At 42.2% G+C, this 13,955-nt stretch overlaps 1 protein-coding gene across 1 annotated transcript; it reads right to left on the minus strand.

Moving 5' to 3' along the window:
- Window positions 1-1,111: 1,111 nt before the first annotated feature.
- On the minus strand, window positions 1,112-4,318 carry LOC131437111 (matrix metalloproteinase-2-like). Its single transcript, XM_058606264.1, has 8 exons — window positions 3,958-4,318; window positions 3,738-3,890; window positions 3,547-3,665; window positions 2,619-2,780; window positions 2,282-2,568; window positions 1,699-2,232; window positions 1,529-1,642; window positions 1,112-1,453 (listed from the first exon to the last, which is right to left on the minus strand). The coding sequence occupies exons 1-8, from the start codon at window positions 4,144-4,146 to the stop codon at window positions 1,191-1,193; spliced, it is 1,821 nt and encodes a 606-aa protein (XP_058462247.1). The 5' UTR covers window positions 4,147-4,318; the 3' UTR covers window positions 1,112-1,190.
- Window positions 4,319-13,955: the final 9,637 nt, after the last annotated feature.

Here is a 13,955-nt window from a genome sequence, read left to right on the forward strand (position 1 = left end):
TGCGAAAAATCGTCTTCCAATGTCTCTGGGTTTCAGTTCATAAGACACGCATTTGTCTTCAACGCTGGAATCTCCATTATTGAAGTGTCGAAACCATTCCCTAGATGATTTATCAGTTGGAGAATTTTCACCATAAACATTCACAAGCGTTTCGGTTGTACTTTTTTCCAATTAAAACAAAAAACTAAAATTTCCCGCAAATGCTGCTTAGTTAATACAAAATTGCTCATAATTAACACAAAGAAAAACAAGTTTAACCTCGAAGCAATATGAACTCATCGACATCAGCGGTTACTGTTTAATATTCCGAACAGCCAGAATCATTATTTGAAAACGGACCAACTAATTTGTACTCCCAATACATATTTCGTTTAGATTTATTCACGTTTTGCCTTCGGCTCATTAGTGCTTAAAGCAGTTCGAATTGACAGTTCTAACAGTTGGTTTTATAGGGTTGGAATAATTAATTTAATTCGAAATTATTCCTTTCTCGTTAGCATTTTTGGCATGACGAAATCATAAGACAAAATTATAACATTTTCACATTACGGAATACGCCCATCCTAGTCGTCCGATTTTAGCTATCCGTACCATGGGTGGTTATCCAAGCATATGTTGCAATTCGTGGTTCAGATGTTGTTTCTGTACTGGAATTTAAATTCATATAACTTCTAAACATTAGCGCATGTCTTTTTTCTGACCTTCGCCATTGTCGAATTAACCACTGTTTAGAGTTTGCGAAATTAGTAGACTCGACAGTTTTCCATAGGAAATTACTTTTTTTAGTGACAAAGTCCTATATAGATCATTGTTGAAATCATCTGATTTAATTTTCGGTGGAAAACCACTAATTTTGCATGGTCGAATCGACCTGGTATATAATAACTGATAGCATAAAATTTTTCTGCTGTAATAATGGTAACAAATCATTAAAATCGCCATTTACAAAACAAATACGTGTTTGAAATCGAAATCCGCGTAGGCTTGGCAACACTGAAATAGTGTTGTTTACCGGTCGTTCGGCGGGCAAAACCTAGCCCGCCAATCCACTCGCCAGCAAGACTTGCATACAAGGGCGTACTTTTCTTTTCATATGACCGTTACGCTTCGGTTGCAGTGTATGGCAGTGTGAATTTATTCCCAATGACATTGGGAAAAAAAATGGAACAATAATAATAATAATAGTAATTCTAACGGCACCCGAGCCAAATGTTACTGGCCCTTCGCGGATAGCCCCTTTCCGGTCGAACCCGCTCGTTGTTGTACAGCCAGTAGTAGTTTCCTTTGAAGAAGTACGTCTTCCCGCTGGCAACCGACGTGGCCGCGTCCAGATTGGCTGGTATGCCGTACCAGCGGTCCATCGACATCGGATAGCCGTCGTCCGCTTGTTCGGCCGTATCGTTGTATCGCCAGAACTGATCGCCGGCAAAGATGTAGGTTTTCTGGTTCTTCGCTGTGTGTGTGTAAACCGAGACACGAGAAATGTAAAAGACACAGGATAAGATAAGTCTGCTTGAATGACACTTACACCAGACCATGGCGGCGTCCACCTTCTGCACACTATCTGGTAGACCGAAATCAGTGATGGGACGTGCTTCCGGATGAAGGTAGTTTAGCCCGTCGAAAATCCAGTACTGTTTGCCTGTTTTTCAACAGCGAAATTAGGTTTTATTTTTTCATGAAGCACAAGTCACTCACCGGAAAATAGCACCACACTGTTGTCGGACTCCCGTTCATACACGGCATCGATCCGCTGTACGTGCCTCGGGAACCCCCGAAAAACCTGCCAGATTTTCACCGGATAACCTTCCTTCACGCGGTACTTCTCCGTCAATCGCCACAAGTGCGCTCCCTTAAAAATGAACACTTCTCCACGGAGAACACCGACGGCATCGAATCCACCGGCGCAAACATCGGCCACCTGTGTAAATTCGGGGACTGCTGGCGTGGGAACACCAATGCCGTGATGCCGCGTGATGTGATCATCGACGGTGGTGTAATCTCCTATGAAAGTGATCGGAATATCGTACAGCTTGGTCGTCACTTGATCGGCTTCACTGGCTACAGTCGAAGCTTCGGTAACGAAATCCGGCAGTTTGGAAGCCGGTTCTCCCGGTGGCCTCGTCGTGGGTTCTTCGTAATCTTCGTCGACACTTTCGTCGGAACTGGCTTGCGGTTTCGTGGTGTTGAACTCCTCCAAATGGGGTTCCTCGGTTATGTAGGGATTCTGAACTGAGATGAGATTTTAGTTTACAGAGTGAAAGTCATCAGTCGAACTTACTGTAGAGTTTGTACATTGCCAAAATATCGTCGTAATCAAGCGAACCCTGAGTAATTCCTTTGTAGTAGGGAAACATCAACGACGAGTAGACCGGTGAATGGGCCAATCCCAACGAATGGCCGAGTTCATGAATAGCAACCGAATAGAAATCGACGCCATCCGATAGATGAGTGGAATTCTCCTTCCAATTTTCATCTTCGTCAAAGTGAATGTCCCCACCGTAGGAATTCATCTCGTACGGATAGAAGGCATGCGCCAGGATGTTGCCCGGTCCATCGAACGGATAGCTAGCAATGACAAATGTACTGACAATTCAAATCAAACTCTCAAAACTCACTTATCGCCATGGTGACCACTACCGAAGCCCACTATGATATCGGCCGAAGGGTCGTACACTCGAACAAATCGCAAATTGCTGTATTTGGCCCATTCGCCAAAAGCTCGCTGCATGAACCGGGCAACCGAGTCTTCGCCTACTTTGCTGCTCCAGTTGGCAATGCTGGAATAATATGGAAACAAAGGTGAATTACTTGGTAGGTATTTCATTTCTGGAAGCTGTCACCCTTTCACTTTCCTAGCAAAACGCTTCGCGTTTTTTTTTCACCGAGGCCGCGTCGCATCGCAGTAGGCTTTTCTTCGATGCCAGTCATTATCCGTTCATAAATTCGTTTCCCAACCGCGGCACTAATTACTGACCACGTAACCATCAAAAACAAATTAATCGCACCTGCCGCCTTTAGCCACAAACTTTGATACGATCGGTTGGTGTTTGAAGGGTATTGTCGTCTCCATCAAAACCCGGGCAGTACGGGGCAACGAGAGGTGGTACACTGAGTTTCTGTGCAGTGAAAGTTTTAGGGCTGATCAAAGTAGGCGCGGCTCCCCCCAAAAAAGCCCCGCATTAATGAGTGTGGATAACAATTATCATTTCAACAGAGGTCTATTTCTCTGTCGAATGCGTGTTCATGGGCTTGGCCGACGATCCTTTTATGGGCGAACAATCAGATAAACCGATGGCGATAACGGACCATCGGACCCAGCGTCGCGGCAATGAAGCTGTACTAAAATAGGAGGATCATTCAACGCTCGAGTGACACTGACACACGATCGCGGCACGGAATGATTCGACAAAATGTGCGTATCGAACGAATGAGGTCGTATGGTGGTCGTAGCAGATTTTCGTTTAGGTTGTCAGACACTTGCGAGTGTCATTTAGCGCGCTATTCCGTCTGATTTGGAGATGGAAGATACGGTAAAATACTTACAAGTAGGTAATTTTCCTCTTTCGCCAACTCTCGGAACCAATGACGTACCGCCGGTGACGGCTCGAGTGTTCCCGGCGCTGTACGAGGTCAACAACTCCGCAGCGTGGCGACGACATCAACTTCGGTTTCGATCGGAGAAAACGAAAAAAAAAACCATCAGACAACTTAACTTAATCCTGCATTGAACCAACCTGAATCGTCCGTCGATCCAACTGGCCGGTTTCCGGTAATGCTCCGAAGTGTTGGATGTTCCGGATCGCTTCGACGACGGCATCCTCGCTGTACAAAGCTTCCGCTTGGTTCGGACCCTTCTCCAGGTAGCCAAACCGGCGCATAAAGTCAAACTGTCAAGTCAACAATGGTAATGTAAACAACGTTCGTAACCCGCGAGAAAACAAAACAAAAACGCACCATCGCTTTGGTGGGAATCGGCCCGGGCGCAGCAACAACAATGTCGGCCCGATTCCACGACGGGGCTCCCAGCAGTGTCCTCGGGGCGTAACTAATTAGCAACAGCAACACCACACTGACAATGATGGTGGCGGTGGTGGTTCCCATTCGGTTCGGCCGGGTGTCACTCAGAAATAGTTTTGGCGCCATTAAATTTCACCTTTATCAATTGGGCCACCAAAAAAAAACAAAAAGCTGTTCACGCCTCAACCGAACGGGAAGGGGGAATCTTTTTCCCACCAGAAGCACAATCAAACTGAGACAAAAACTTCCCTCGCACTCGAATGTTAATTACCGCGAACGCCCCGAGAGCACAGCACAGAAATTTTTTTCTACTATACATACTATACATTCTCCTTCTCGTGCGCCACTTGAGCGATCGGTCCGGTCCGGCAGTCCGTCAGTCAGTCAGTCAGTTCAGGAAGAAACAAACGGATTTTGCAGTAGTAATCTCTAACGATCGTGCAATTATGCTTATCGCGACGCGGTTGCAGAAGGCGCCACACCAAGCACGCGTCCCCGCGTTTCGATGGTGCCGCAGAACAAAACAAAACAAAACGAAAAATGTGCCGTCGAAGTAGGCGCCCGTTGTAAACAAATGAAAACCAGACCAGCAGTGAGCTGCGAAATTGTTCGGTCGTGTTACTTTTAATTGGGTAATAAATTTGGTATCAATCATTCTTTTTGTTTTTGATTGTTTGAAATTCTACCTAATTCTGCAACTTGGTCAAGATCAGCTGATTAACTATTTGAACTCTTACAGTTTGCTGATACCGGAACAAAGGGTCACCCTAGTAGTGAAAAAATGGAAGGAATAAATTTCTAGACCTGTTTATTGTTGCAGACATTACAACCTTTTGGCATCGGGGAAATGGCACATAAATGGTTTGAAAACTATTTATGTGGTAGATCTCAATAGACTGTTTTTTTTAACGATGTAGTGTCCAGTTTCCTCGGTAATTCACTTGGTGTGCCTCAGGGAAGTGTGTTAGGTCCTATTCTATTTATTATGTATATTATTGATGTGGAGCGAGCTATAAATATTTTGTGAATTTAAGGAGTGTATCGAAAATAAGCTATCCGTAAATTTTTCTTTAAAATTATGATAAAAAACGATATTTTATTCAAACCAAAAATTTAACCTTTATTGTACGAGGTCAAACTTGAACATTATGAAAAAACGGATGAAATTTAAGTTATTCCGAATTTTCGAACTTTTGATCGAACGCTTTTCATTAAGTTCCGGACAAGTGTTGCATCGCATTTTCGGAAGCTTGAGCCCAAATTTGTTTGGAATCCTGCATGTTCCCATCTGCCTTACCAGTCTTCTTGAAGACCCTCTTCACGATTGCCCAGTAACGTTAGATGCGTCGAAGTTAAGGGCAATTTGGTGGATTGATATTTTTCTCAACGAAATTTATACCCTTTTCCGCAAGCAAATTGAGAGTGATTTTGGCATAGTGAGTCGACGCTAAATTCAGCCAAAACAGTGGAGGTGTACTATGCTCCTTATGTAACAGTTCGGCTGAAAAGTTCGTATCGTTTAATAGAAACACACATTTTTTTGCCAAAATTCGTTTTTATTATTCTACATAATTGCCATCAGAGGCGATACAGCGATTCTAGCGATCTTCCAACTTTCCGATACCATTTTTGTAGTACGATTTGTCCTTTGCCTCAAAATAGGCCTCAGTTTCAGCGATTACCTCTTCATTGCTTCTAAATTTTTTACCAGCGAGCATTCTCTTGAGGTCTGAGAACAGGAAAAAGTCACTGGGGGCCTAATCTGGAGAATACGGTGGATGAGGGAGCAATTCGAAGCCCAATTCGTTCAATTTCAGCATGGTTTTCATCGACTTGTGACATTATGATTGTGAGCTCACGCGGCACCCATTTTGCACGAAGCTTTCTCATATCCAAATATTCGTGAATAATATGTCCAACACGTTCCTTTGATATCTTTAGGGTGTCAGCTATCTCGATCAACTTCACTTTACGGTCATTGAAAATCATTTTGTGGATTTTTTTCACGTTTTCATCGGTAACAGCCTCTTTTGGACGTCCACTGCGTCTATCGTCTTCGGTGCTCATATGACCAGTACGAAATTTTGCAAACCACTTACGAATTGTTGCTTCGCCCGGTGCAGAGTCTGGATAACACTCATCAAGCCATTTTTTGGTATCGGCGGCACTTTTTTTCATCAAAAAGTAGTGTTTCATCAAGACACGAAATTCCTTTTTTTTCACAATAACAAAAGTAGCTTCACTCAAAATGCAATATCTCACAAACTAATAATCAGACAGCTGTCAAATTTATACACGTATCTTTTGAAGGTTGGTACTAACTGAAAATGGTATGGATTTAATTCTAGTGGCGCCCTCTCATAGAAACGATACGAACTTTTCAGCCGATCTGTTATAGGCAGCAATCTCTTTTGGAGACACTCAGATATTATTTATAGTTCCGGTAGTGTAAAAAATGGTTGACTTCAAACCACAGGAACATATTGCTTGCCATACTAGTACCTTTCGACCGAATTTATCCACTTGAATCGACCTGTCCGCATCGCTCACACCCTCCCCAAACGACAACAGTAAAGTATTGTGGACCTGGAAGGGTTTTTGAGTCCTCTTTTACATAAGTCTCTTCGTCCATTAAGTTCATCAGCATGCATCCGGACACTGCAAATGACGCGAATACAATTTCCGGGCCCTTGTTGCTGCTCGCTTTTTCTGTTCTACACTTTGTTTCGAGATTTTATGTCTTCAGGTAATTTCGCCTCTTGATACGCTGGATCATTCCGACACTCGTTCCTACGTTTTTGGCCAAGTCACGTATTGACATTGATTTGTTCTTCATGATTAGAGATACCACTTTCTGATTCAGTTTCAGGTTAGAAGAACCGGATTTTCTGCCTCTTCCGGGTAGCTCATTCAAAGAATAATGTTCCCCAAACTTATTAATGATGACTATTTGAAGAATTTTATTATTTTGGCCTATAGAATAAAAAATTTTAAGTACACATTTTTTAGTCTATTTGCTGAATTTCTGTTTTTCATTATTGGCTTTTAACTTAAAACTATAAACTTTTACTTTTCATTCTTCGGCCTATGTCGTTGGACTCTCGATTTCTGAATTTTGGTTTTCAATTTTGATCTGGAAATTTTAAATCAATGATTCAGACTTTCGCCTTGGGAGATTTTTTATGATTCGTGATTTTTGGCGGAATTCAAACTATACTGATTATATTTTGCTTTTGTATTTTCACTTTACTTCAGGTTAGGATCTCGATTTTTGACTTCTAACTTTTGATTTTTAAACTGATTCCCTTTTTTTTATACAATTCATTATGCTTAACTTTGAAGGAACTGAGTCCACTAGGAAATTGATAGTATCTATTATCTTTCTCCGGACAGAAACAGCTTAGAGGCCGTGTGGAATTCGGCGGGGAAAAACCTTATCAAAAATAGGTCCACTAGGTTCTTGCATACCATGTTGTGAAAGGCAGCAATTGCACTACAGACTGTACTCGAAAAGAAAAAAGATAATCAAAACTTCATTTTAAGTCGGATATTTTCGAAAATCCCAGAACCAACAGTGTTTTTGGCATAGTTGGGTTGCTCAACCTTCTCTCCTAGGACAAATGCCCCTACCTTGGACTGAAACCTACCTGTCAAATTCGGTGCAACTTTTGCGCCATCTTTCTTAAACACTTTCATCCACTTTGTCGTTTTTGAAGATCTCTCCTGCTTTCCGAAGTTTTCCCTTCATAATCGCCCGGAATTTTCATATTATTGAAATTCTCCCAAATTTAATTCCTATCCTTCAGTGCAGAATCGACAACGATGACTTCGTACCATACCATCACCGGTTTCGCGCCATGGCGCGATGCCAAATTCCATCAAAAAAAAAGATAATCACGTTTGTGAAAACTGAGTATGGGCAACAGACATTCTTCTTCGTAGGTGCCGAATGCCTGGCATAATTCTTACGATAAGCATGTGCAGTTTTCTCAATTGAACGAAAATTTCCAATGTGAAGCACTACGATTCTAGTGCATTCTTTTGGTGTGTATCGACTAGTAGCACGTTTTGTGTTTGTCTGTCAGAATCGGTCAAGAAATTGCGTAATAATTCCATGTTGACATAGGATACATCCAGATGGTGCACCGTGTACACTAGCCTCGGCCAGATTAAAGAATTTTCTTGATTTTCAGGGATTGAAAATCTACTAATGGGTTATGCTTTACGAAATTCGTTTTATTCAATTGCGTTCCCCATACTGAATGCTTTTGCCTTTGACTCTACGGATCATATTTTGTGCAGGCGATTATTTCAGTGATTTTTGTTTTTAACCTGATTTTCTTCAATTTCATGTCAGTTTAGATTGCGTTGGGATAGGCAAAGTTACGGTGGATTTAGTGAGTTCATATATTTTGGTGAGAATTTGTCACCGTTGGCTCGGTATCACTTTAATACGTTTCAAACGTAGTGGCAGAATGCTAAATCACGTCAAAACAGAATTGATCGTCTGAGTTTCTTTATGAAAAGACAAGAGAGGCTTCCACCGGCACTATTCCGTGTAAATCGCATTATTTATTGTTCCGGAAGTGATGAAAGGAGCGCACATTTTACCACACCCGCCAATCATCTGTCAGATCAGAAATATCAAATGACAAATTTATGAAGCTAAGCCTTGGTATTAACATACATTCGCTTTGTGGAACCTTGACCTTCTGTTTCAACGAACTTCGCAGATGGTTCACAGATAGTAGCTCCAGATTTTCAAAATAATAAATTTTATTAAGTACAATTCTACCGAGCCGCACAAGAGGCGACCTTTGAACTAATTAATGAGCATTAAAGTTATCAGTAGATTTGCTAAGTACGTTACGTTGTTGAGTGGAACTGATTGTTTTGTTTTTTCCTCTAGTTAATTTTGAAAGTTATTTATTCGATTAAAAGGTAGGAAAACAACAGATCGATTGGCTTCAAAAGCTCCCAGATTTTGTATTAGTGGAATAAAATTGTGCAAAACTAAGTTCTTCAAATTCTGCGTGTAAGAAAATGACATGACGGACACGGATAGGAAACCGGATCGTATGAATCAGAATGACGGTTACGAACGTTGACGTTCCGGTGACGGTGACGGAAGAAGCCGGACCGTCTGAATCGTACTTAACTCTACATTCACAACCTCTTCCTCAACTTTCGCACTAAATTGCAACTCAATGCAGACTGCTTCGATGGAAAAATCAAAACTGCCACTATTTTTTCGGATCGACACTGTACATCTCGGCGTAGTTTCCTGCTGCGACCACCCGAACAGAAGTTTCGAATCTTTTTCTTCACCGTTCCGTTTGTGCCCGGTCCGTGCGGTTGTCCCAGCCCAGCCCCTCCCGGTCACTTTCTCGGGTTCTCGATCTAATCCTCCCATGTGGGGTTCGATTGGATGCGGACTGAGAATGGATATTCAGATGACGGTTTGCCACTTGCCCCTGTTTCGGAACGAAACATTTTGGTTTCTTCTTCGGCAATTTCGATTTCCGTTGTCTGAAATCTTCCATCCGAATGACAGGTTGATGTTTACAGTTTCTTCTGTCTAACCTTTTTTTAATCGAATCGATTATCGTGATTTTACAAGTCCTTTTCGCGCAAGGCCTACTAATGTTTGGCTTTATGAAGAAGTATCTTGATCGAAACACGCTCCCCAATAACAATCTGGAGGGACTTGTTTTAAACATTCGATTTGTTCGTTGATATTTCGGTTTCGCAACGGCGAACAAAAGTGAATGAATCTTCTTCTTCTTCTTCCTTTCTGGTTGGCGTCACCTCACTTGAGATGACGCCGAATTGATGGCACAGCAACTAAGGCTATATTGCCAGTTAATTTTCGTTTATAGTCCAGTGGACTTTCTTTTCACTTGACTACAAGCGAAAATCTCGCTGTGTGGCTGCGTCGAATCGTCAAAGTACGGCTGAAAATCCTTTCTTTCTTGCGAAATACTCGAATTTTCCCCGGACTAACACGATGCAACGTGCTCACCTGTTGAGAGTTTCACCGGAAGTCCGTGAATGAATCAAATTGAAAAGCAATCCATTCGTTATCAATCAACACCAACGTAAAAACGTGCCTGTGCGTGTGCATGTGATAGACGACACCCGCAGTAAATGCGAGTAACTGAGTTAGTAAACGATTCATCATTCGGAGGGAGAAAAAAAAATCTCCAAACATATGTTCTACGACCGACAACCTTTATCTAACCGGAGCATGTAAACTGTCGTAAATTATAAGCAGCTATGACAGGCAATTTTCTAGCTGTCAAATTGTTATGCTGCACCCTGTCGGACAAAACGGCCACGCTGGAACACTCGTTAATTGGCCCCTCACCGAATGTCACTCGGAGGGGGGGGGGGGTCCATTGGTGAGCCAATTGAATTGGATTGTTTTGAACTTTCGCGCGCGATGGCAGTGCTGTCATTTGACTAACGACGACGGGGTGGCTGATGTAATTATACGGAGGATCTAAGCAGGCGGCTATTGGGTTGCTGCATCTCTTGTGCTCGAATCGATGTAATTTATTCATTTTTTCTTCTTTCTTAACGCGGACTGCGGTTTCACCTAGAATGCATGCAATTTAGTGTAAATTACATGTCTCCTTGCGACAGCGGCCTCGGATCACACCGCAGAACCACCAGCAGCCGAACAGGTCTTGTTGCCCACAGAGGCTAACGTTCGGATTCGATTCCGATGCGATTGATTGGCATCATTCTCCTTCGGATTCTGTGGATTGCCGTGGATGGTTGTGGTTTGTGATTGTATCGGATTGCAGAGAACCACACGGCTCTGTGAAACCTTCGACGGAACGTTTGCCTCAGAATCCAGTTGGTTGATTGAAAATTAATTCAATTGTTTTTGATTGATCGGGAACAACCATCCTCTTAACGCCTTCGAACATCATCATCATCATCATCATCGACTGTTCGAGATGGAAGGAGGAATTCTGGTTCTGTCCACTTGACCCTTTGCGGGCAGTTCTAATCATTCAGTAATTAATGTCACATTTATTTACTGGACAATTATTATGCTTGCGGATGATGTATCCTGCGTTTCGTAGACATGCTTCTCTGTGATTTGCCAAAACCATCGAAATTGCATAGGAAAGCTGAAGTTTGACACATCATTTTTTTTGCAAATCGTTTCATAAAACTCTCAATACACCAAATTGTCCGCTATCCGGGCGCGCAGCAAATTACTGGCTGTTACGAAGAGGAACCTGAAAGGAAAAAAGGTACAGTCATCAAACGGCAGCTCAGATGCAAATTATTACAAAAATAGTGAGGAAAGGTTTGAAAGTTTTCCGGAAACCATGACGAATCCATTATCTTCGACTAGTATCTATTGTTGAAAGCTAAAAAATGATGTGCAGCTGACAACTGTTTTCCAACTAAGTTGGCGATGCTTCATGATGTCAGTTTCCCATCAGAATTAAGCAGCCATCTGACACCGGTATGTGAGCACCAGCCATTTGAAAGTATACCGATTACGTTGAGCCCCTCGCGTTTCGAGCCCCAAACACTGCGATGTTTTGATACTCATCGCGACTCTCAAATTGTGAAAATTATCTCCACTTAATGTCCCAAAACACTGTCTGCTGTATTTTAGGTAAACCGACAAGTTATTGTGAGAGAGTCGACAAAAAATTCACTAATTTTCGTGCACTAAACATTGTAAACGCGTTAAACAAATGCATTACTGTTTGGTGTTTACGTTGATTTTGAAGTTCCGATTTTGATCTCATCAAGATGGCGTCGTGACAGGGGACCGGAATTAAGCCATTCCACCGCAAATGACAGATCTTTAGTTTGCCATTCTAACTCTACACTCAAATAAAAATTAATCACATAGAATCGTTTCTAATGTCAAATGGTGTATTTCACATGACAAAAATGAACGTTATGCGAACATCCCAGAAAATGAATAGAATCATCACATGTTTATGGTTTATGTGAATTGACCAAATCCCAAACAATCTACGTGAATTTGTGGTGTGAAAAATTCGATTATGAAAATGGCTAGCAGTGAGTCGTTGAAGTGTAACACATGGACTGAAAAGTCACGGACCTAACAAATCATCAACGTAATCTCCATCAAGAGCGCCGCTCTAACATGTCAATACCACTTGTTTAGAGCGATTTATCTTCTGCCTCAAAATAGGCCTTAGTTTCAGCGATAACCTTTTCATTCGAGCGAAATTTCTTACCGGCGAGCATTTTTTGTAGGTCTGCGAACAGCCAGTAGTCGCTGGGAGCCAAATCTGGCGAATACGTTGGATGTGGAAGTAATTCGAAGTTCAATTCATGTAGTTTTGTTTTTTATTCGGCATTCGTCTGATGGAACAAATTTTGGAGATCTTGAATGTGGAAACAAGATGACCTGAGTTTTTGCTGCATTGATCACAATTTTCCAGCTAGTAAAATATTCAGTTAGAGCGTCCAGACCTGTCTGTAGTTTATTCTTCAGAGCATTAATGACACGACCTTTGTAAAGAATGGCAGTGTCATCAGCGAATTGTGACAGAACACCACCACCCGGAAGAGGTGGGATGTTTGATGTAAAAATGTTGTATAGAATGGGACCTAGGGTACTTCCTTGGGGTACACCAACAGGAATAGTAAATCTTTCTGAAAGTGCTCTATTCAGAGAAACCTGGAATGCTCTATCTGAAAGATAATTTTTGATAATTTTAATAAGATACATGGGAAAATTATACCGATGCAGTTTAAACACCAGGACATCGTTCCACACATTATCGAATGCCTTTTCAATATCCAATATTGCCATGGCAGTCGTTTTGGACACTGATTTGTTTTGCTGGATGACGTTGTTAACCCTTGTGAGTTGGTGGATGGTGGATCTTCCTTTCCGGAACCCAAACGGTTCTTCCAGAAATATATCCTGTTCATCTGCGAAAGCAAGAATTCGCCTGTGTATTGACTTTTCAAACAGCTGGAATAGGGCAGAGAGTAAGCTGATGGACCGATAGCTCTTGGAAAAGGAAGTATCTTTCCCCGGTTTCAAGACTGGCTTTAACTTTAGCTAACTTCCACTTTGAAGGGAAGTAACCAAGCTCCCAGCACCTGTTAAATAGTTTAGCTAAGAAGACAATTGAGCGAATACTCAAATGTTTCAGCTCAATGTTGAATGTGTTATCGAAACTGGGGGCCTTCATATTTTTGGATTTTTTCACAAAAGCCATCAGCTCATTCGCAGTGACTCTACTTTCCTCAGGAACTAAGCTGTCTGATTGGTCAACCTCAGCTACGCTATCAGCAACGGCTCTTTCATATGGACTAACAATGTTGAGTCCTAAATTGTGAGAACGCACAAACTGCTGGCCTAGCGCATTTGCCTTCTCTACTGGTGTGATTAAAGGAATTCCTTCAGCTGCGTCCTGGAGTGACATCAGAGGAGGAATAGGCTTCGGTTTTTTCTTAAGCACCTTCGTTAAGGACCAGAAGGGCTTTGAATGTGGGAGAATTTCTCGAAGCTTTTGCTGGAAGTTCCTGTTGCGAAGCTCAGATATCCTTTCCTGGATTATCCTAGTTAAGTTGTTATAAGAAGTCTTCCTATCTAGGATGCCAGTTCGTTGATACTGCCTCCGGTAGATATTTCGAAGTCGGATGAGTTTCTTGGTGACACTGTCAATTTGAAGACAACTCGGCATATGTTGTACTGGAACCGTCCTATCACGAGCGACTGTGATTGAATGCTGGAAGGAAGATAGGGGCGCATCGATTTCCATCGGAGAATCAAGTGGCAAATCGATATTAATAAGTTGGCCGGCGATTTGTTGAAATTGGGCCCAGTCGGTGCGATAATAGTTCCTCCGAGGTTGAATAGGCACTGTTTCTGGTGAAGATCCCAACGTCAATATTACTGGAAAGTGGTCGGAAGA

This window comes from Malaya genurostris, chromosome 1, assembly GCF_030247185.1.
Source record: "Malaya genurostris strain Urasoe2022 chromosome 1, Malgen_1.1, whole genome shotgun sequence".
Taxonomy (NCBI): Eukaryota; Metazoa; Arthropoda; class Insecta; order Diptera; family Culicidae; genus Malaya; species Malaya genurostris.